This window comes from Mastacembelus armatus, chromosome 23 (assembly GCF_900324485.2).
Source record: "Mastacembelus armatus chromosome 23, fMasArm1.2, whole genome shotgun sequence".
In the NCBI taxonomy this organism is placed as follows: Eukaryota; Metazoa; Chordata; class Actinopteri; order Synbranchiformes; family Mastacembelidae; genus Mastacembelus; species Mastacembelus armatus.
The window spans coordinates 2,884,381-2,907,923 of record NC_046655.1 but is presented as its reverse complement, the minus strand read 5'-3'; the positions used below and the strand labels follow the sequence as shown (position 1 = coordinate 2,907,923).

General features: G+C 40.7%; 3 protein-coding genes across 6 annotated transcripts; all 3 read right to left on the bottom strand.

The window, feature by feature from the left end:
* Positions 1 to 939: 939 nt before the first annotated feature.
* On the bottom strand, positions 940 to 2,992 carry LOC113141929 (beta-2-microglobulin-like). The gene is made up of 4 exons (XM_026326587.1): positions 2,837 to 2,992; positions 1,734 to 2,006; positions 1,544 to 1,579; positions 940 to 1,418 (listed from the first exon to the last, which is right to left on the bottom strand). The coding sequence occupies exons 1-3, from the start codon at positions 2,898 to 2,900 to the stop codon at positions 1,566 to 1,568; spliced, it is 351 nt and encodes a 116-aa protein (XP_026182372.1). The 5' UTR covers positions 2,901 to 2,992; the 3' UTR covers positions 940 to 1,418; positions 1,544 to 1,565.
* A 2,413-nt stretch (positions 2,993 to 5,405) lies between these two features.
* msrb3 (methionine sulfoxide reductase B3) lies at positions 5,406 to 14,044 on the bottom strand. Of its 4 annotated transcripts, none has more exons than XM_026326296.2 (7): positions 13,658 to 14,044; positions 12,029 to 12,145; positions 7,454 to 7,562; positions 7,263 to 7,340; positions 7,084 to 7,112; positions 6,897 to 6,994; positions 5,406 to 6,612 (listed from the first exon to the last, which is right to left on the bottom strand). In XM_026326296.2, the coding sequence occupies exons 2-7, from the start codon at positions 12,129 to 12,131 to the stop codon at positions 6,436 to 6,438; spliced, it is 594 nt and encodes a 197-aa protein (XP_026182081.1). In that variant the 5' UTR covers positions 12,132 to 12,145; positions 13,658 to 14,044; the 3' UTR covers positions 5,406 to 6,435. The 4 variants fall into 4 exon arrangements, with proteins under 4 accessions (XP_026182081.1, XP_026182082.1, XP_026182084.1 ...); XM_026326297.2 differs by lacking the exon at positions 12,029 to 12,145 and adding an exon at positions 10,640 to 10,788 and having other exon boundaries at positions 13,658 to 14,040; XM_026326299.2 differs by lacking the exons at positions 12,029 to 12,145; positions 13,658 to 14,044 and adding exons at positions 10,640 to 10,788; positions 13,298 to 13,430.
* Positions 14,045 to 14,939: 895 nt separating this feature from the next.
* Positions 14,940 to 23,225, bottom strand: lemd3 (LEM domain containing 3). The gene is made up of 13 exons (XM_026326295.1): positions 21,825 to 23,225; positions 20,402 to 20,442; positions 19,844 to 19,913; positions 19,266 to 19,339; positions 19,070 to 19,149; positions 18,833 to 18,975; positions 18,546 to 18,647; positions 18,363 to 18,465; positions 18,098 to 18,276; positions 17,870 to 17,951; positions 17,661 to 17,766; positions 17,479 to 17,557; positions 14,940 to 17,206 (listed from the first exon to the last, which is right to left on the bottom strand). Exons 1-13 carry the CDS (start codon positions 23,179 to 23,181, stop codon positions 17,028 to 17,030), a joined length of 2,595 nt encoding a protein of 864 aa, XP_026182080.1. The 5' UTR covers positions 23,182 to 23,225; the 3' UTR covers positions 14,940 to 17,027.
* Between the last annotated feature and the right edge of the window lie 318 nt (positions 23,226 to 23,543).

The window sequence follows — 23,543 nt, the reverse complement described above, 5'->3', positions numbered from 1 at the left end:
CCGCCCAGCAGGTTGACGTAACTCAGTGTCAATCGAGACAAAAGTATATCCGGGTCGCTACTAATTCTACCAATAGAAAAATCAAGAGCAACTGTTGCTAGGTAGAATTCACTCAGGCATGTTTGTTGCGCAGTTTGATCAAACAAGTTTGATCATGTTTTTTGGGCTGTCAGCGAGTTATTAGTGCATAGTTTTGAAGCTTGGTGGGTTATTGGTACAATGTGTAATTCCTCACAGACAAATAGTAACGACAGGTTTTTTATAGCCATTTAAATCCATTTTATTTTGCACAGATAGAATCTGAAGTTGTGACAGTAAGCTAGCCTGTAAATGGTCAGCTGTATTTTAATTAATGCTTAGACTGTATATTCTTCCTTTAGGTTACTTGTTTACAGCCACACTGTGGTAAATCTCCTGCCTCATAATTTCTGTATTGTATCACTGGAAAGGCAAGGTCTACCTTTGTTTTATATCTAAGACAATATGCCTTTGATATAAAACATTTCTTCTAGCTCATAATGGTAATGCTAGATCAGCTGATATCCAGAGAGCATTCATTATAACCCACAGTTTTATTCATCAAGATCAAAATAGAACAAGGGACAAAGAACCAGTAAAACTGGTCAGCCATCATACTGTTAAAACTTTTGAGCTGAGGTCAGTGTGAAAGAGAAACCAATACCACTGAGGCCAGTCATATTATCACCATGTTCCTTTTGCTGATACTCAACTTTCTACATTATTGTTTTAAGTGACGAATGATCGATACATAATATATTTACATTTAGCTTCCCAGGACTCAGGTGGAGTCCTCAGATACAATGTCCAAATCTAGACTGCCTTAAATGGCTGAAAAATAAAACAAATAAATATAATACACATTTATATTATGATTTCTGTATAAATTGTTAATGTTTGTGTTTAAAATAAAGACATCAATAATTTTAAGGCATTTATTTAGAAGATGTAATTAACAGACACCTTAAATAACAAGTCAGAATTATGGAACACACTTTATGTGGACCAGTAAAAACACCCCAATCACAATATGCCAAATTACAGTTTCAATGCCTACTTTTAGATAAAAACTTTTGAGTCATTAAAGCTAAATGAGCACTCTGTGTACAGACTACACCTAAACCTGGACATATTATTATTTTCTTATAATATACAAACAAATTTCAGCTTCAAAGCCTGGAAAGCAACATACTAAATTATAGCTAAATTATAAATGACAAAATGTCCCTCAGCCCCTGCGTTTTCTCAAAAGAGTAAGTGAACGTTTCCTACACCCTGGATATGATACTGTCTTCTATTGTGGGGAAAAATGAGATATTTTTGAGAAAGTCAGATCTTATTGATTGAAGATGCAAAGAATAAACGCTGCTGTAGCTGAGGCCGACACATCTGGCACCACCTCTGTAAAAAACAAAATGGCATCATGTTATTATTCAGCAGAAACAAGTGAATCATTATTTGTGCCTGTGGCGATAAAACGTCACACTAGATCGCTGAAAGCATGGAAATAAAGAAGTGAACTCACCAAGATGGGCCTCCACTGACAGTTACATGTTTGGCTCTGTTGAAAAAATAAAGAAAAACCATTTAGAAAATGTTATCCCCCTCATAAAAGCAATCTATTTGTCATTGTCATTTCAGTGCATTTTGCTAGTTGACAGTTTTTGTTCCTTGGTTGTGAGAAGACTGCACACATTCTGGCTGATCCGACTCACCCCAAGCATAGGTGTTAGTCGACTGCCCATGAGTGACCTTGCAGGAGAACTTTTCATCTTTCTCAGGGGTGAAGTCCACATGCTTGGTCAGATGGAAATGCCAGTTCGATTCGAAGGCCAGATCGGTCTGTGTGGCACCAGGGATCTCCACTCCATTCTTCAGCAGTGTGATGGTGATATCAGGAGGGTGGAAGTTGGTCACGTGGCAGATCAGGGTGTTTTTAGCCCCAAACTCTCCTGGTTTCTGGCTGTACACCTGGACCTTGGGTGGACCTAAAGGCAACATGGAAGGTGAGATGATGTCAGTCTACCCTAACCACACAGTGCGCAGTTTTACCTAATGCAAATAGACCATGGGAGATTTTGGAGAAATGTGTTTGGGTTCTCCACCACTATCATCAAAACACATCAACCACATGAGATCTAAAACTAAAGTGGAAAAAAGAAAAACTAGTCACAATAACAGCAGTTTATTAGTACTTAGGATTCAGGATCAGCGCTTATTCCACTGAGAAGTTTGAAATTCATTCTTTGGATTTCATCATTAAATACACTTGGGCTCATAAACTCACACAACCCTGGCACAAGTTAAGAAATATTGACCTTTATTTTGGAAAATATAACTGAAAATGTAGAACCCATGTCTGCCTTTTTAAAATCATAATGACAGCTAAGATACTATTTGATCATTTCCCTTAGAAAGAAGTTTTCCTGGTCTCATTTGTATCTTTCAAAAAGGGCCAATATTTCTAAAAAGGTGTGCATTTATCCATCTTTATCCAAAGTGTGCTCAACTGTATATATCACACATGAAGCCAGAGGACAGTGCTGCCTATTACAGGAAATCGAAACTGAATGACTGCTGAGGGGAATTCCACTAAATCATAAACACAACCAAGTGTTTTATAAATCAGCTCCTCCATTACCGCTGGAGCTCTCTAACTAATGAGCAGCTTATTGTATTTCCTATCATTTAGCTGTATCAAACACATATAGCCTGATCTGTTATGTAGATTCCTTGTCGCCATTCAAGGGCAACGAGACTTGTATTTGAGACAGAGTTTCTTCAGTAAATGCAGAAGAAGATGAAAAAAGAAACTTACTGGATTTGGACTCCACGGCGCAGTAGACAGCTGCCAGAGCCGCTAGAAAGAAAACAGGTTTCATATTGGTTCGGATCTTCTTTGGTACTTTCAGACCAGCTCAGAAAAGATGCTTCCTCTTGCTTCAACGACCCGAGAATAAAGTGAAAGCATCGAGATGTGCTTATCAACCCACAGAGCTAAGACCGCCCACTACCTGAACACAGGCCAATCGGCAATTTCTATCACAGTTACCAGGTAAAATATAACCAAAGAGGTTTGGTTCATTATAGACAGGGGTGTTTTTTGTTATTACCCAAAGACCCACACTCATCACGTCTGATACAGTCGTAGGAAACGGCATTGTTTGGGTTTTATTTGTGTAATGCAAGTCAATATAACACTAAGTCCCTCATTTTCAGGTTCTTTTGGCTTTTGTCTCTGTTCTTTCATTTTCTTCTGACGTGTACTGGGGGAAAACCTGTCTGTTTTTCACTGTTTTGTAGACACAACATATGTTCTAAAGTCAAGTTGTGGGTTCTTGACACCAGCAGTGTATTCAGATAGTTTCCCTTACATAATGTTTATGTATGTCCTGTTTATTTTGCATATATTTTTATAGTTGTATTATTTTTTGTCGGTGTTTATCTATTAGAACATGAGTGACTGTTTTCACAGTCCTTTTTGAATGTATATGTTCTAAAATTCAAAAATGAAATAATGTAATTATGAGCAGCAGCTTGACAGGAATCAAACACCAAGTCTTCTAGTGTTCATCCTGCTGTATTATGCTTTATGATTTTGGATTTCCCCTGCTAACATGTGAGTTGGTCAGTCAGGTGTGTAAATGTGGAGCCACACAGTGACAGGGTTGTTGGAAACCAGTCTTAATATGGGTCACCCCATGTGTACATTAAAGACGCTGTATATAAAAGATGTAAAGTAAATGTGATGAGGTTTGATAAGGAGTTTGTGTGTACACACTAACACGCACATAAACAAAACTGAAACAAAAACCCTTTAGCTGACCTGTTGTTTACAGTGGACGAAATACAAAATACTCAGCAGCAGTTCTTTTTGTGTCCATTCTATAATGTCCACAGTGACAGGATCAGCAGTGCCTTAGAAATATCTCCTTGTTGGTTAGGGAGTTGACATTTTACATGGTTCTCTCCCTATGGAACAGAAGGGTGCTGACAATGACATGCGGTCATTTACATCTATATTATGAGTATTTGGCTTTATCCTGTCTATGGCTGCCCTAAATGTGAATCTGTGAATGTGAATCTTTTCAAAAAGCATGTCCTAGGGGGTTAACCCTGAACCCATCACAAACATGGGAACTCTGCCTATATTTTCCAAAGACATGCTTGTTTTTAATGTAGCAACATTTTGTCATGTTACATCCAGCTTTTACTTTACTTCAAATAGCAGGAGGACCTTTTTTTTTTTTTTTTATAAGTCTTTGCAGTTACATAAACAAGCTGTACTGGCATGGAAAGCACCATTTTTCCTCAGGTTTATTGTTTCTGAAACATCACAGTGTATGATATTACCACTGGTTCCTTATTGGCTCTTAGTCACATGTTGCTGAGTCATGCTGCTGGCTCTCCTGCTGAACCAGTTTTATAAAATTATTATTTCTATTTTTAAAATCCTTTGATTAGAAAGAGCCACAATGTTATTTCAAAATGAGGTTGTATCTTTCCTCTGTTCTGTTTATATAAGGTCAATGTAAGTTCTTTTTAGACTGTACAATCTGAAACTGTTTTGTTTTTTGCTGCGTCTCTATGCAAATACTGAATTTCAAGTTAAATGCGATTCTTCTGTAGACACACACTACACATAAAACTAGCCAAGATTCCCAGGCAGGCATTAGGCATAGATTGGACTTTTTCTCTGCTCAGATGACACATATGAAAGTGAAAGTGACTTATGTGGCCGAGTATGGGTCACCATACTTGGAATTTAACCCACACACACAGCAGTGAACACACAGCCGGAGCAGTGGGCAGCTAGTGGGAGCAGTTGGGGGTCCGGTGCCTTGCTCAAGGGTCTCACATCAGTCGTGGTATTGAAGGTGGACAGGGCGCTGGCTATTCATCATTTAAACTGATTTAGAAATTGAAGACAGTCTTAACCCTATTTCACACAGTTTGTGTATAAACTGAAGATCGTTGTTATTCCATTAGGCAGTCGTGGCCTAATGGATAGGGAGTCAGACTTGTAACCTGAAAATTGCCAGTAATTGCCCCAGTCAGTCTCAGGAATTGATAGTCATCATCAGGTGATGACAAAGTCTGTGATAACGAGGTCTAAATTGAGCTTATTGAAAAAGAACAACCTGAAAACACTTAAATTAATTAAATGAAAATGACTATTGAGAATTTGACAACATGAAAATTCAGGAGTGCTTTTGAAAGATGGTTTTCAAAGGCAAATATTTCAGTGTAGCAAATTTCAGGTGCCGATATAAAGATCATTGTCATGGATTTGCTTTAACACACACTTCAGTCACATGATGCTACCTGAGCCAGAGCTGCATATTGTATACTGTATATACTTAGTTTTTAAAAATGGAACGATAAAGTCAGTGTTTCTAAACTTTTTATTGAACCATGAACTATTCTAATGCAAGCTGTGAACAACATTCCTAACACAAAGGACAAACAGAGGAAATGATCTAAAGGCCACTGTACATCTGTCACAGTATGCTATATCACTGCCTGCTTACTGACTGCTCACAGGAGCAGCTGCATAGGTAATATTATTAAATCTATCTCTCAGTATCAAATATTACTTCGTAAATATTTAGCTTGGCTTCACTGATATAAATGTGCACAATTCAACAGTTCAACCTACAGCTTCCAAAATGACAGAGCATTATCATCATCATGAAGGAGGATTTATGCTGGGCTGTTGGATTAGACTGTCTTGGTTTTATATTGGTGTTCCTAATAAAATGACAAGTCATATATACACTTACAGTACATGTCTTCAGTAGTTTTGTAGAGGTCTTAGTAGGGCAGGTTGGGCTTAAGCATTTAGTTGTGATGCTTAAGGAATACATTATGTCAGTGTGTGTCCTCAAACTGTGGTCGTCCACAGTATAACAACACAGAACGTCTTCCGTTTAAATTAGCAGACCAAATCCCTCTAACTAGACCCAAGAAATTACACGATCCCAAAGAAATTCTGTTATTTGGGAACTTTGCTGTTGCATATTTATCCATGTCATGATAACACTGTGTTCACATCATCTGTTGGACACAGATGGGAAATGCTGAGTTCATCAACAACAATTTTAACTGAGGCAAAAAGCCCAAGTACCCATACCCAGGCTGACAAATACTGAAAGGTCCCTTTAAGGCAATTAGCTGAGAGAGTGTGTCCTGCAGAGTGACTATAAAATACCTGTTTTGGAAACATGCACTTTCCCTTCCCTGACAAACACAGCACAGTATGAATATGGGATCTGTGTCTGCGGCCTGAGCATCTTCCTTCCTTTTACAAATGTAATCTACGTGCTCTATCTTTATATTGTGGGTCAAAAACACAGAACTAACTATGTGTGTAACTTGCTGTCCCTACACAGGCAGTCATCAGTCTGCTGTGGTCTTTCACAGCTCCGTCTTCCCATCGCTCACTGAGCTGCTGGCAGCAGCATCGGCTGTGGGCATGGAGACTGAGGAGGCCGAGCCTTTGGGCTGGAAAGCAAGTGAGGCTGAGTTAATGCAGTAGCGTTTTCCTGTGGGTTTTGGTCCATCGTCAAACAAGTGGCCAAGATGAGCTCCACACTGAAACACAGTGAGAAAAGACTGATATTCAGTTAACACATTCGATAGTATCCGCACCTCTAGAATAAATAAAAATCAACTGGCTGATCATCTGGTATGGTTTACTTTAATTCATTATTTACAATGAGCTGATTTATTTCTGCTTCTATTTTAATTTCAATTTTTTTTTCAGTGTAATTTTTCCATTTGTCTGAGATGATGCTGTGGGGAAGCTGCTGCCGTCGATTTTATTTTCTGTGGTAGAAGAGTAGATGCTGTCAGTAGCTGCAGTGTTTATGATGCACCTGGCTGCAGGTAGTCTCCACTCTGTGCATCCCAAAGGAGAAATCATCCGACAGAGTTATGGAATCCTCTTTCACAAGGTCAAAGAAGGACGGCCAACCTGAACACATGACATGTTAAAAACATGTCAGCTCAGAGCTGATGGCAGTGAGGAAAAAAGAGGTTCAAAAGAAAGGCCGTTCAACTTACCCGATCCCGAGTCAAATTTAGTGTCAGAGCTGTGAAAGTTAACACAAAATGTTAAATTTGTTAATTTCATGTTTTATTTAGTGATTTAGTAAATCAACTTTCTAACATGTCTTTTATAGTACAATAGAGTCTGGCTAAAAGTGTTTTTTCATTCCCCACCAAGTTCGTGTAGCCCTTACCTGAACAGCACAGCCCCACACACGACACAAGAGAAAGTCCCCTCGTCTTTATGATATGTGAGCTCACCAGTGAATGCACTGTGGAAAAAGGCTGCATCAGTAACAGTGGACAACTCATTATGATAAACACGTAATTGCCATGTTGCCAACATGTATATGTATATGTATATATGTTCAATGATCCCTCCGACCTCTCAGTTCCTCTCTCCTGGGTAACATGGTACTGCATGGGTGTCAGGCGTTTCCTCAGCTCCTCCTGAGGGAAGCTCACTGGCCAGGTCTTCTTTGTCCTGCATGCTCCTGAGGGGGCAGGAGGCAGTGAGAACAGAACATATTAACTATGTGGGTCTTTCAACAGCACTAGGAGGAAAAAAGATCTATGTTATCATTGCAGTATCCCTTATGTCCCGCTATTCTTCTTCAGACAAAAATGTCTTGAGAGTCAAAATGTGCTGTGAAATGAAAAACGTAGGCCAAAATAATAACTTGTAGTATTATAATGTCAATGAGAAACAACAGAGCTTTCATTAGGCTTCAGATCCCAGCACACTAGCAGTTATTTTTGTCTGAGGATATTGGACATTAAAAGCTTTAAGTAACCACATGTTTGCTCCATGTTTACATCATGATTTTGAAACACACATATTCAGCGTTTGAGTGTATCCACCAAAATGTCTATGAGAAAAGAGTTCTACTAGGTACTAGGAACAAACTGGGAGATATGAATTTTTTTAGTCAAAGGTGATTCTGGTAGTGCTACAGTGGGGGGAATAAGTAATCAACATGTCAACATCTTTTTTTCATTAAACATATTATGAGTGCAGCTATTTGAGCAGACATTGGTATTAACTTAAAGCAATAAAAAAAGGTATTGTGCATTAAATTGTCAGGAATACACACAGGGCTCTACTTTCCTAAAAAAAAAAAAAAGATGCAGTCCACCCGCATGTCTTGTGAGCTCATGTCAACCACCCTTAATATTTTTTCAAGAAAATTTTTCACAATGGACACAGGTAGGTAAGTTGTGTAATTTGAGTATTTAAAGTTAGTTGTGTAATCTGGGTATTTACTGTAAAGTTGATTTGTTCCTGGAATTGGATTTAGATAGCAGACCCCCATGTGATAACAGGGGGTCTGAGCAGGTTTTAATGCAAATGTTATTTTGGTCCGAAGTGAGCACTGTAGCATTAATCAGCATAAGCACAGTCTAAATCTAAATTGCTTCTTCCACACTGGCACAAACAAGCTCGTTTGGTGGCATGAAAATTGCAAATCAGGAACAGACTTTAAAAAAAAAAAAAAAAAAAAAAAAAAAACTTGCGTCCCAGGAAAACTGCATTTGGACTAATGCCAAAATTGCCCTGGTAGGAAACAGAGCCCATAGTGAGGAAAAAAAAAAAAAAAAGAAAAACGGAACCAGTTGAATCCACTACTTTGTTCATATGTGCTAATTAGAGTCAGCTGGGTTAGTGCCTGTGGCAACTCTTCAACAGATTCTTAAGATATGTACTGTACATGGATAAATACTAGGACATTGGGCCCCTGGACACAGGCATGCAAAAGGTTCCTACCACTGGATGATATCCCAATACATAGCTCAGATTTTTTTTTTTTTTTTTTTTTAATTTCTAGATCTAGATCTTCTATATCTTATAACTGCAATATTAGAAAACCTGTGAGTAGCCCACGTATGAGCTGGTTGAAGGTGAAATGATGCTTCTTCCACAAGCAGAGAATGGTCCCTGTGGGAACATTCAGGAGTTGCCATTCTTATGTCCCACAAAGATAAACCCTTTTAACAGAGCGGACGTGCTAAAATGTTGATGTGTTGAATGCTTATTTCCCCCGCTGTAGGTGGTTCATGGTAAAAAGAGGCTTGTGGCTGCTCGCCCTGGTAGGTTTATTTCTGACATAAGTTAAAACTGGAATTCCATCACCAACTTCTGAACTCCCTGCTCTGACATTTGTTTTTCTTTGTCAGATATGAGAGAATCGTCACTGCTTCGTCATGCAGACATAGATCTTATTTTCAATCAAACAACAAAACAGAAAAACAACTTCCAACAAAATCTTTTAACAGTAAGTGTGAAGTTAACAAAACCAAAACCACTCAGTGCAAGCTGCAAGGAAGCCAAGCAGTGAATCACTGGATTATTCTGTTAGCATTTGAAACTGTGACAGCAGCTTGTGAGTAGAGCTACAAACTCAACAGATGCTAAACTCAAAGGAGACATGGACCATATTAAAGACACCTTCCAGATATTTTGACCACTAGTGGTGTTAATGTTTGGATCTTAGACCAACAGGAACCGTTCAGAAACCCTCTGTAAATATTTTATGTTTATGGGGCTTTAGGGACAAAAAAATATGACATTTAAAATAGAAAATTTCATCTTTTAGTCTCTTTAGATGAAGAATATCTGTAACTAAGTGTATTTTCTTTAACACACTAAAATTACTTCTAATCATACACATCCAGGTTCAAATGACAGCTTTTATTAAAAACGGTTTAATTACACGGAAACACAGCAAAGAATAAAAAAAAGTAGTATATACTGACTAAACAAGCTAATTTCATTGTTTAATGCTGTCTGGAGGTTTTACATCTTTAATAACAAACTTAGATTTTTCATTTTATAATACAGGCTTGTTCATGTTCCTTTTGTTGTGCGTGGCTCAGTAAACAGTAGAAGTGCAGTTGCTCTAACACCTAAAGTATACTTCAAAATTTACTTTTATAAAGTAAAAGTGGCCCCAGAAGTCTTGATACAGTACACTTAAAAATGTGCTAAAAGTACATTAATATTAGTATACTTACTGCATTGAACTTTACTTATGTATACTTAATAAAATAAACTTTAAATATACTTTTTTGTAAGGGAGTACAAAAAGCAAAGCATTGTCATTATTTTTGATGTACATGTGCAGGAGGCCTTTTTCTTTTTTGAGACTGAAGAATCTTTGACATCAAAAAAAGACTGTTCCATCGCAACTTTGAGAGAGAAAGAGGCCAAACAATGCCATGTCAAAATGTTTTAACTTAATTATGCTGCACTAAATGTGCAGTGCAGAAGCAGACACATAACAGTGTGTTTTAAAGACTCTATGCTACAAATACAAATCCAATCACTAGGTCATCATAAACTATTGAGATCAAATAACCAGCCCCATTCAAATGTGGTCCAGTCTGAAAGCTCTGAAGCATTGTTCTAAGCTGATCGCTGTTCCAAATCAAATGTGAGAAAAAAACAGAAAGCAGCTCACGTCATTCGGAACACACGCAGACTAGGACAGAAAAGACATGCTGACACACCAGCCAGGTGTTAAGGCTTTAGAAAGGCAGAGCACAGCAGGCACACAGCACCCAGTCAGTGGACCTGAGGGAAGACTGCAGGACCTCAGAGCTACAGGCTGGCCCTTGGTTATTAGATGCAGGAGATTGAAGCCCGACATGGCTGCTGGAGAGAAGTAATCCACCAACCACTAGAACCAAACACCCCCCAGCAGGGCTACACCAAGGGCTAGGCTGGATGAAGGGGAGGAGACAGGGAGAAACAACTTGTGACAACACATGTAAAGATACTGAGCAGCGTTAAAGACAAGGTGTGGAATGAACATGCTGCTCACCAGGACCTGTTTGAGACAGTTTGAAGGACATTGATTAACAGGCACAAGGAACATGGACACACTACGACAAAAAACATTAAAACCTTATCCTCCGTCGGTCACTATTCCCTTCAGTTTAGTTCACTTTTTGACTTTCAGCGGGTCATGGCTACAAGATCTACATGTAAATGAAGTTACCGTAAAAATTCAAGCAAACAAAACTTGTACTCAGAAAGCTAAATTCAGTTTATCTTTTCAGATAACATATAGAAAAAGTCAACCATCCAGTGATTCTATCATTATGATTTTAATACTGAAAACATGTATGCTCTGGTTAATGGATTTCCTATTGCTTTATTCAACAGAATAATCAGTCTATATTCAATTTGCCCGAAAATTCAGTTTGTGTGAAAAACAAACATTCCTAAAAAGTTGATCTGAAAATGAAAATTTGTCCTCATCGACTAAAGAACTTCATCAAGCTTCTGCACAGCTATAATGGAAGAAGTGTGGCACAGCTGAACGTTCCATGATTGGTCTCATGTAAGATATATTTTATGTTCCAAAATGAACACAGATCCCCATCAGCTCCAGATATATCACCACAGACTGACCACTACACAGAAACACAGAAAGAAAAGGTGCAGCTTAGAAACCAGAGACAGAGAGCAAAATGCAAAAGATGCATCATAAAACCAATTTACTGAAACTCACCGCTCAGCAACAAAAGATCAATCTCTTATTTTTCCCCATACAGCTTTACCCTTTCTGTCCCACAGCTGCCTCTAGATTTTTAATGGCCAAAAATCAATGAATCACCGACCTTTTTTGTTTCAGCTGACACTACTGGTCTAGTCAATATTATTATATGCAGCTGAATGCATGCTTGTGGCTAAAATAGCACTAGTCCTCCTCCATCAAACTCTACAGGTAGAACTACACATTCAGACAGGTAGTGCTCTCCAGCCATCTGCCAAACACACACTTGTCCACTACACTGTCAGATAGTGAAGCATGAGTCATCAAACTACATGGCTCTGCTGCTCCACAGTGCAGCGTGATTGCTGTTGTGCATGGTGATCTTGTATATGGAAATATATACCATGAATCTCCTGACAAACAGTTTGAGTCCACATACTAAAGCTAACAGGTTACTCTACCTAGAAGAGCAGAAGGCAGTGCAGGGCGGAACACTGAGCTGCTGCCTTGCCCAAGGGCATGATGCAGGCCCACAATGAGCCCACGTCTGAGGAGGACAGCCATGAAACCCAGCCACACTGGAGAGAGAGAGAAAAGCATAGCAGCTGGGTTATTCTGCTCTGTCCTGTTAGTCTAGTATTAGCACCGCTGGGCATTGATGAAATGTGTTGATATAATACTACTACTTTTTCAGTGACAGGTAGTGTAAGAGACTACAATTTCCAAACCAAATATTACAGTAATGCAATCCAGGTTTATCTCAGTCAAAGACACAAAGAACATTATTGTGTGCTGTAAACTTTGTGTGGGCACCAAAATGAGACCAAAAATAATCAGTTAGAACAGCACAGCAATGTGAAAGTTGCTGAGAGGGAAGCTTCTGCTGCCAGCGATCAAGCACTTTGCCCAAATCACTGAGCTTCACAGCAGGACACATTGATGGACAGTTCTGTCCACTCAGTAAAGTAATATTTCTGCCTTTAAGAAGGATTTGTTGAATAATGACCAACAAAATAAACCAGTGTATACCTTCTCTGTGATTACCCTAGTCAGATAAAGGCTGGGGTATTTTAAACCTCTCTGTGGCAGCATGGAGACAGAACAGGACGCCAGAAAATATTTAAAGCCAGGAAGCCAAAAGCCTACAGGAAAATCTCCCTCTGAGGTGCTTTATCATAAACTGCTCTGCCATGATGGCCTTATAAGGCAGGATGTTCAGCAGTGTTTTCATCATGTGACTCACATTAACCTGCAGGTAAACAGTATTCTATCAAAGGATGTGTCAGATGGAGCCAGCACTTAGTTGAAAAGACTGCACATTAAGCCATCTTCAAAGCCTGATTGACCAGACCCTTTGTACTCCCTACAAACTTCATTGAAATATGCAACGATAAATAATAAAAATAATAAAGCATTAAGACCACTTGCTTTCTAATTTTAACATGGTTTCAGATCTGCTTTACCAACACAAACACAGCATGAAGGCTTCGACCTGCAGTATGACATAAATTAAAACTAGCCATTATACTGTTGTAGATAAATAGATGGACAGGAAGATAGATAGATCGATAGATAGATAGATGGATAAACCGACAGATAGATAAATAGATGGATAGATCAATAGATAATAGATGATAGACAGACAGACAGACATAACATTAACTCAAAATAGTTGCAAATAGTTTCTTCAGTGATGAACTCCTGCAGCTGTTTGGTAGAGACCCAAATACCTGCGCCATATTGAAGCTCGGGGAGTGTTGTCCATATCCTATTTCAGACAGGGAGCCATTCTAGCGCTGGCCCGGTCTGCTCTGCTGGTACTCGGGTTGTGACATATTAAAGTTGAGGCACATTGTACAACAGCGTTACGTGTGCGAGAGCTTAAAATAACCACAGCGGTATACACTGTTATCGCGGTGTCTCCACCCCTGTCAGGTTGGCAGTTATTCCAAATGTGTTTAAAAGGCTTTGAGTTATTTCTGCCCACAAAGAACAGGTGTCTTTCAGCGACAACACATCCATCGTATGTGCTAACTGTAGCTGGCTAACTTGGCTAACGTTAAAGTACGAAGTACAAAACAACGACTTACCGAAGAAAAGCAGCAGCAGGAAAACGACGCTGACAGACGGTTAAATAACGCTATGTCTCATGAGCTGGGCCTGGAAAAGACGGTGTGTCCCGTTGACCAGCAGGCTGACAGGGACGTGTCCAATTATGGCCAGGACCCCGGTGAGTTTCCGTCACAGCGCTATGAGCCGGACAGCCAACCGAGCCCTGCCCGAGCTACAGTCACTGGTCAAACAGCATCTGCACTACGAAGAAAGAGACTAAAACACAACAATTAACGTTACACAACACCGGATGAGACAGGTGTGCGTGAAAATGGAGTGCAGCAAGTTTCTACGTTAAGGTTTGTACTGGTAGCGTTAAACTTTGTACGTTGTGTCTGTACGTACATACGTTTGTGCGTCTCTACGTTTATGTTCGTACGTAACTGAGGAGGTTATGGGTATGGCAGTCCAATTCAAACTAGTCAGTGTAAGGTACGAAATAATCATCAACTCATGACAATCACAATAACGACACAGTTAAATGATTATTATTTTTGTGTATTTGTTCATATAATATGTTTATTAATGCTTCATATTGAATAACAACGTATTACCAAACGGAATGCTGATTTAAAAAATAAAGTCGTTTCTACAACCAACACGACTCAGTGAATGAAATGTAAATGATGATGATAGCCCTCTTTGCTCTCTGGACATTCTGACTTGCCATTTTGTCTATAAATCTGCCCTCAATTCCCATAATGACAAAGTGAAAATATGTTTGTAGAATATATTTGCAAATTTAAAAATCACAAACTGTGATCAGTCATTTCAGTGTTCAGGCCTAATTTGCTCTGGCTCCAAACGTGGTTAGGTGAACTTGATTAGTGTCCACCTGTGCCAAACTGAACAGAACAGGCCCTGGTGTAAAAAGCTACACATCCGTGAAAATAAGGTTCCCCTGTTCACTCTGCATGTCAGGACAAAAAGCCCAACCAAGAAGTCCAAGGGGCTGTCTGTAAATCTCTGCCTTTATTGTAGATAGGTTTATGTTCTAATTCCTTATTGATATTTGGTGTGACAACTTAAACCACATACTTATGACCTTTTTCATAATATGCAAAATATTGTGATCCTGCAGATTTGCCCATTAATTGCTTCCCTCTTAGGTAAGGGGCCATTCATGAGCTCTTCCTGTGGGCTCCAGTAAGCCTGTAACAAAGTGCAACAAGTGCAGAACTGTCTGGCAGATACTAACAGCCTACAACTACAGGGGCCTGGAAGGAAAGCAATTGACAGAACATACAACAAACAAAAGTAGAACATTTTCTAATAAATCTTTAATTTGAGCAGTTTGTACAATTGAGAAATTACATTAAAACATCTATCTTTTTAAATGTGTAGTATTGTATATCTCCCACCTCTGGCTAGCAGGTTAGAGATACCAAGAAATCCAAACGTATAACTCAGTGAAAATAAAGCTGCATATAATGGTACATATTAGTTATATCAATGTACAGTGTTTGCATAAAATACATTAGAAGAAAAGAATGCATCCATATGGATGTATTTACATTTAGCTTCATTACAGTCAGTGTGGGCTGAAACGCTGCAAGTGCACCATTCTGCTGGAGATGTACAAAAATAGATTACAGTGATGCACTAACAACTGGCTTTTTTCTGAGTGTTCACTTTATTTTCTTGTTTTACACATCCCGACAATTGTTTGAAAGTGGATGTAAGGTCGATCCTTGAAGGAAATAAAAGATAATGACACATATGTAACAGGTCTAGTGACATTAAAATAGTACATCACCATGGCTGTTCAAAAAAAAAAAAGAAATAAATAGAGAAGCATTTGGTTTAATATCAAAGAAAACTGACAAAAACTACCAAAACTACATCTATGGCAGGCCTAACTCACCATTTAAACTGTTTCTAACTCTTTCCAGTACATTCTCCAGTAATGCAGTGCCTGTCTTAAAAAGGCTAAAATTTAAGGCACTATTGGGTTGTCTTGAACATTTGAAATGTGCATCATTTGTAATTTCACACTGCAAATACTAAATCCAACTTTCAATTCACTGCATTAAAAAATTAAATCATGTATAGGAACTCCTGAATAATTTTTAGCATCTTCAAAAACACACAAGCAAACAGGACTCCCTAGGTTCAGTACACTATTTGGAATGGAGTATTACAAAATGTAAATACCCTCACAATCGCTCCTTATGACAACATGGCAGCATCATTACAAGAGGCCGATATGATCAAAAGGTCATTAGTGACATAGTCAGGCTCCATCACGACAGGAAACTTGCCAAAACAAGATGAGCACAGTCTGTAAACTGGATGTGACACATCCTGATTTGAGTGTGCTATTGTGGGCTGTTGATCATGTACACAAAGTCATGACAATACATCAATCCATTCAGAACAGATTAGGAAATCCAATTCAACAATGCACTAACAATAAAAATGACCTAACTTGAAAGAGGTAAATAATAAATATAAGTAAGAATAAGAATTTGGGAATATATTGGATTATATCAGAATAAAGCTTCAGGTGACTGTTACATGTACACTCCCTGATTTTATTATATTGCTCAAAAGTAGAGTTTGGGAGCACTGCTGGATGCTATAACAAAGTCAAGGACAGAGGGAAAGAAAAGGCCATACATGGAGTACATGGAGGAAACAACACACAGTGGCTGAGTCAACATCCCCACTGTTGCTCGGTTCTACCGCCTGGACTGTCCTGTATCTATCTGTGCTATTGCAGCCTCTCAGGAAGTGATGTACTCTGCTGTGGTAAGTGAGCAGCAAGGAAAATGTGAGCTTATAATTTGCTTTTAATACAGAGGATGTAATAAAGCTTGTGCCACCATTCACATGTATTTACAGCACACCCTCTACGCGTCTGTTCATGCCTTTCCTCACTTGACTAAAATGAAAAAAAAAAATCTAAATAATAATCTTGAGTACACTTTTAGGTATTTAACACCCCCACCAAGTTGTTTTGAAAGCTTACATATGGGCATACTCCGAAAACATGCAGTCATTTCCATACGGAGCCCAGATAAACTCCAGTTAAGAGTGTGGAAGAGAAGCAGGGAGGGATGAAGTCTCTGCACACATCTTAAATATTCCAGAACATTTCTTCCTTGTAAAATCCATGTCATTTCTAACACAAAGATTACACGTAACAAACACTGCACTGCTGAACAGTTTCTCTTGCAAAGATTCGGTGTGTTAAAAAAACAAAACAACAAAAAAACACTAAATAATCAACAAAAAGGCTCTCCCATGACACAGACTGAATTCTTCCCCGTTATAAAGCAGTGAAGGAGCAGCAGCAGACCGGTGCCGTGGTGCTGGGAGGGGTTAAATCTAACGCTTGCCGTCATCTCACGAAAAGCCTGAGGAATTGGCTGGGCCATGATGCTGCAGGCGGGGTGTAGTGTTCGTGGTGCTTGTGGTGTTCCGGTGGAGGCTTGAGGCCTTCAGGGGTGTGATGCAGCCCTGGGCCTGTGGGAAGCGCTGGTGGTATCGGTCCAGACGCAGGTACTTCACAGTCACCAGCTTACCTGTGAAACAAAAATCACATCAACTAATTTTCTATCTGGCAACTCGCACTGTGACGGAGCATGTTTTTTTTTTTGTTTCACTGCACAAGAAGTTAACTCATGTTGTATGAACATGGGCAGCAGAAGCTGGTTTAGCAAGACAATCACTGAATACATCTTGTGGATCTTGGTGTAACATACATCATAAACCGTTGCAAAGTCATCTGTGAATGCTTGAATTCTGCACTACAATGTCACTGCACTACTACTGAAATACTGAATGTGCAATTTACCATCAAACCAGGAACCATGAAGTGCCTTGAAGGCTTTCCCTGAGTGCTCTGCAGAGAGACACTTTACGTAAACACAGCCCTATGGAGACAACAAAAAGCAGAGGGTAATGTCAATGAAGCTAACAGCACCCAGGTAGGACGTGAAGGTGTGTCCATTGCTCACAGGACTGAGAAGAGCATACCTCTCGTGAATTCTTGTCTACGGCAATGTGGACTATGCCATCATTGTCGCTGCACTTCTCCAGGATAGCCTCGTGAATGGCTAGATCCCAGTTCTCCCCCACCTCCCTGAAAGGACACATAGAAAGTAGTTGTAAGCAGAAAATTCAAATCAGGGATAGAGAAATGTCTGAAAGCACCACAGAGCTCAGACACAGACATGAGTACTCACATGACTGGGTCAAACATGTTTCTGATCTTCAGACATGGAGTCAGGCTGTTGGGAGGCGAATTCCTCCGGTCCAGTGGGAAAGCTGCAGAGGAGAGGCATTGTGGGTGGTGTGGTCAGCTGCAAATGTCTGTCCATCCATGATACCTTTTTAGGTATCAAAGTCATTACTACAATGGTAATATATTGGATTATACCAGCAGAAGCAGGAGCATTTTTAGTGTCTCTTACCTTTGCCCTGCCACATTTTGGAAGGCATCACGGACGTCTTGTCACAACTAAGAGAAGGCTGAATCCACCGCCAGACCAGGAAGTCTGCTCCACCAATCCTTTGACTCTCTGTTCGAATTCTGGACTCATTGGCTGACAGAAAGCTCACAGCCTGATCCCAGATCTTCTTCATTTTCTTCCTGTAAACATTTAATAACGCTCATCTTAACGCTTGTCTTAACCTATATGGATGCACATCAACTTGTGGTGGTGCTGGTAAACTGACCGATCCTTAGGCTGAACCAGGGAGTCTCTGACATGGGGGATAGGCAGGTAGGGATGCAGGTCCTGGTTCTCTTGGCAAGCCTCACTGTGGCTCCTCAGCACATCTAAAACAGCAGCACAGGAAGAAATTAAGGATCAAACACATTCACCTGCCTGACAGTCAGGCAAATGTGTCGATACTCACCGATAATCCTCTGCACCATGTCGTACATCTGCCTGGTCTCCTCCTCCTCCCTCCTCCAGCGATACTTCATGTAGCAGATCACACTCCACACGCTGCCTGCCACTGCAGACACACACACAGGGTTAATCAGGTTCAACCTGATAAAAGGTAAAGGTCTATTTCACGTAACTACAAAATCTAAGATCCCAGTGTTCCTAATCTAGACAAACATGATTTCAACATAATTTATAAAGATGCTCCCCATTTTTTCAGCCCTACTGTTATTAATGCAATGTGCCTTATCTCACCAACTACAATGAGGAGGACTCTGCTGATGACGGTGAGGAAAGCTCGGCGGAAGCGGCACGTGAAGGGCATCTTGGGATGTGTGGACTCCAGCCGAGAAATCTCAGACACATCGGTTACTTGTTCTGCACCTTGCCCAGTTAGCCTGCATGCATACACATACACAGGGTGCCCGTACAGGGTGAGTACAGATCACACACATGAAGGTGCTGTGCGAGTGTATGTATACTGTGTATTACCTTATCCCAACATCCTGGCCTGTCCGGATGATCCACTCCAAGGAAGTGTGAATAAATTCTTGAAACTCCTGATTCTGAGTCTGAACAAAAAGACACATGGGACTAATAAAAAGAACAGCACCTATTTGAATTTTATGGGGACTATCATGCTGACAGGTTTTGTTCAACAGACAGGGGCAGTAACATGTCGACATACTAGTAAATACTCAGAGGCCTCCTCCATGGACAGACTCCTGTTAGGATGCTTCTGGTCTCCACAGTCATGCTGGCCTGCAATTGCAATATTAAACCATCAGCGAAGAAAGAGAGCACACTGTTTGTTTCTTCACAGCCTGGATCTCTACAGGTTAACTTTACATCCCAGTAGATTAGACATACTGAACAGAATACCCTACACTGGATGTCACAGTAAAGGACAGTAGCACTCTGGTTAAGAAACTACTTATGAAAACACTGTTTAATGTTTAGTGCTACACATCACTGGCCAAACTAACTTCATATTTCCAAAAATGTGAAATTTCTTATTAATCATTAAAAGCACTGATAACAGTGTGTTTGTTAGAACTGCTAGACTGTGCTGTCTAAAGTGTACAGGCGACACCACTCTCTAACAGTGACCTAATGTAACTTAAAATAGCAAATAACCCAACTTTATATCTGCATTACAGATACATATTGCTTGGCCACCGCATGACAACAGAAAGACCAAAGCTCTTGTCTTCCTACAGCTCTACACAGTCAGTGGACAGTGCTGTGCAGAATGTCAATACCTACCGGCAATGTGGGCCAGGTGGTCGTGCAGACTGAGCAGCAGATTTAGGATCAGGTCTTTCTCTGTCTTGTTCTGTAGACAGCAGAAACTTAATGTATACCAACAGAACTGCATTTATTTATTAGTTCATTTGTAGACCTTTTTGACAGCACTTTGATAGTTGCAGGAAAAAAAGTTAAAACTAAAATCTGTAAGAAAAGCAAATAGTTTTTTTGGCCCCAAATTGCAATCTATGATGTTTTTTTTTTTTTTTTTTTTTTAAACCGAGACACTGTGTCAAACTTACTAATTACCTGATCCAAGCTGAAGGTCAAAACTGTTACGTTTACAAGCTTAAATGTTACATTTAATCAGAAATGAATGAAAGCTAAACTGGGACAATGAAACTTAAAAACATGGTGGATAAAAAACATTTGCAACATTTTTCAGAAAGATCATTCTCTAGCTTTCATGGCTTCTTTCCAGGTCAGTTGTCCATGTGGCAATTTCTCTATATATCAAACTAAAACCTTGCTATCCACAGACCTAAAAGAGAGACTATGCACAACATATCTACTTACATAAGAAGAGTCGAATTCGCTGCCAAAAGGGTGGCTCTTAACTGAAACACAGGAGAAAGAGATAGAGTCAGTGGACACAAACAGCAACATGCTCATTAAAAGGCATGGAGAAACAAGGGTCAGATCAGGAGAATGAAAACCTCTGGCTTTTACCATAGGGCGCTATGTCTGTGGTGACCTGGGTTGCGAGTGCACTTCAGACATCACTTAAAACGTGAGTCAGTGTCTGTGCATGAAGCTCAACCACATCAGCTAGGAACCTGGAACACTGCGCTCTCACTACACCAACACATGCACAAAATCAATCTGTTCAGGAGACCTTTACATCTGGCTGCTGGAACACTTCACAAAGTGAAGTGATAACTGTGTATATCCCAGTGTCACCACAAAAGTATTTATGAAATGATTCAGAATTGTGATCCTGTGAACCACGATTTTAACCTTAACCTTTGTATTTATCCATACATGAAAGGAAAGGTGAGATAGGCACTAAGCCACATCCTGGAGACTGCTGAAAAATGCTTGATCATAATCGGAGCCATTTAGAACCTGTTTGGTCAGGAGTTGCCAAACATGTGTGCCAACATTTGTCAGAGAGGAATGGCTGTGGTTATTACAAAGCAAATGTGGTGATTGCACCTGCAAGAGAGAGAGACAAAACACAGGTCTGTGCACACTCACCACTGCGCCAGGTTTGTGTTTGGGGAAAAGATACTTTGTTTTCACTTCAGTGGCAGAAATGTTGTGCCATGTAGCAGGGATCAGCACCAAGCAGGGCGCCACAAAATGACAACCAGTGTTATTCATGGGGAAAACAGTTAGATTTGATTAAACCTTTTCTACAATACGATGTAACATCCAATCATGTACACGCAAACTCTGCTACTGATCTCAAGATCAAAGATAAAACGGTGGCCTCTGAATCCGGCCTTGAGATCCATTTGTTTTCCCCCATTTGACACAAAGCTATTTTGGACATAGGACATAGTGATGCCATCCCCATTGTGGTATACCATCGCCCCCTTCAAATAAGTAAGAAGGTTTTTGACAGAGTCTGTAGGAAAGCAGTCTTAGGGTGACTTTAATAACTGACAGTACTGTCTGTATGGATGAATGGTGATCTTTTATTAACAAGCATAATAAGAAGAGACTTGTTTTTGGAATTTTTTGTTAACTCATTTTTGCATTTGTGCTGGGAACAAAATTTGTTTTTGTCATGACAAGAAGTTGTAATAACCTCCAGCACATCTGTGTTAAATGAAGCACAACACTCTTTAAATTAAAATCAAAATATCCTTGTAGGGGGCATGCCAAATTGTCTAAAAACACATCCAATCCTCTGTTCTCCTGAATCAGTGGCTTTAAATTTTTGGTCAGCATCTTTTACTAAGGGGGAAAACAGCATATGGTGTAAGATACTCACTGACTCCATCCACCACAGTGGATCCAGAGCCCCTCATCCTGAGATACATGAGGCCCAGCAGCAGAAAGAAGAGGCAGGCTGCCATGAGCAGGAACATGGACAGGTAGTGAGCGCTAAACAAGTTCCCAGAGGAGGCCACCTCTTCCCTTTTGAACTGCTGGAGCAGCTCATCCTCCGGGACAGACAGCTTCTGCTTCAGCAGTGCCTGGCTGTGGGAGTGGTTGGGGCTGGTGTGGTTGGAGTGGTTGCCCCTGTAGGTCTGGGACAGGCTGCTGTAGTTGGAGAAGCGCGGTCTCAACCCAATGCTGAACCTGCTAGAGCTGCTGCTCCTGAAGACTCCGTCCTCGCTGTCGACATGGTTGTTTTTGGTGGCCTCTCCTCGGTGGTTCTCGGCGAGGGACAGGTAGATGGACTTTCTGGGAAAGCAATGGCTCCGCAAGCCTCCCAATGGGCTCGAGTCCCTTCTCTTTAAATCATCTTCCTCCTCGTCCTCCTCCTCCTCGTCCTCCTCCTCCCTTCGGGTTCCCATCATGTTTAGACTCCCAGGCGGGTTAAACCCTCTGGCCGCCCCTCCCGTCTGAAAACCTAGACCGACTCCGAGGGAAGGGGACGCTGCTTTTGGGTGACTCCGTCTAGGCTCCAACCTATCCCGCTGTCGGTCTCCTGCGTAAAGGCCTCCGACCGCCTCCTCGTCGGAGTCAGAGTACTCCCCGGCTAGCTTGGTAGTGTTTAGGTTAGACGCCCCACAACCATTTAAAGATCGACAGTTCTTCTCCGATTCCCCATCGTAGTCGTCCTCGTTTCCCGATTCGTCGTCATCCCTCCCTTCCGCCTCAGAGCTGGATCTGGCACGGACTCCCCAGCCCAGCGAGCCGTCCGGACCCGGGGACGAGTTGTTGCTATTCACCGTGCTCCCCGCGCCATACGAACTCTTGCTGGCCACGCTCGGTGTTGTAACTGGCCTTATTTTAGCTTGTTGAAAACTGGAGCTGCGGTCTGTCCTGCCGCTGTGATTGAGGGCCTTTCGTTTCAGCGGCGTTTCAGCGTCTGATTCGTCGGAGCTGAAGCCGAGGACGGACGACTTCCGGCCCGGTCTCCTGCTAGAGTTCAGGTGCGTGACGTCACGACTGGCTGGCCTGGATCCCGCCGTGCCGCCGCCGCCAGTGGTGCTGTTGATGACCCCACTGCTTCGGGTCTTACCCAGCCTAGAGCCCCGCTGCTGCTGCTGCTCTTCGCGAAGCTTCTTCAGTTTCTTCAAATATACCGGGCGGGTGTTCTCGGTAACAGGGCCTGGAGTGAAACCAAAGCGCTTTAATTCGGAGAAAAGCTCCTCATCCGTTAACTGCATTGACGCCATCTTAGACCAAACTGTCGAAGGTTGTGTGGCGGAAGTGACGGAGAGGTGAGGCATTCAAGAGCAGCAAGGAGCTTCCCACACCACATGCTCATTTAGAAGGAATTTCTAAAACAGATAATATTAAACCGTAATAAATACTATTCCTAGTATGATTCTACAGCAGCAACCTGCAAAAAACACGACGGCCTAATTATTTCTTTTATGAGTGTTAATACCGTCACTAGATGATTGCTTTTAATTATTTCAAAAATACAATACCATTAAGTTTGAAGCCAAGGATATCGTAATATTTCATAATCTAAAAGTAAACTACATGTTAACTTGCTAATCTGCTTGCTAAAACCTGCTAATTTGATAAAAAC

Bases quoted from the DNA above. Each gene is read 5' to 3' on its own strand.
- msrb3 (XM_026326296.2), bottom strand. From the start codon at position 12,131: ATGGCTGTCCTCCTCAGACGTGGGCTCATTGTGGGCCTGCATCATGCC. The intron at 7,341-7,453 runs GTCGGAGGGATC...CTTTTTCCACAG, and splicing joins CAGGAGAGAGGAACTGAGAG to TGCATTCACTGGTGAGCTCA. The intron at 6,995-7,083 runs GTAAGTTGAACG...TCATGTGTTCAG, and splicing joins TAAATTTGACTCGGGATCGG to GTTGGCCGTCCTTCTTTGAC.
- LOC113141929 (XM_026326587.1), bottom strand. From the start codon at position 2,900: ATGAAACCTGTTTTCTTTCTAGCGGCTCTGGCAGCTGTCTACTGCGCC. The intron at 2,007-2,836 runs GTAAGTTTCTTT...TGTTGCCTTTAG, and splicing joins CGCCGTGGAGTCCAAATCCA to GTCCACCCAAGGTCCAGGTG.
- lemd3 (XM_026326295.1), bottom strand. From the start codon at position 23,181: ATGGCGTCAATGCAGTTAACGGATGAGGAGCTTTTCTCCGAATTAAAG. The intron at 18,466-18,545 runs GTGAGTATCGAC...CTGCTGTTTTAG, and splicing joins CATGGTGCAGAGGATTATCG to ATGTGCTGAGGAGCCACAGT. The intron at 17,558-17,660 runs GTATGCTCTTCT...TTGTCTCCATAG, and splicing joins TAGACAAGAATTCACGAGAG to GGCTGTGTTTACGTAAAGTG.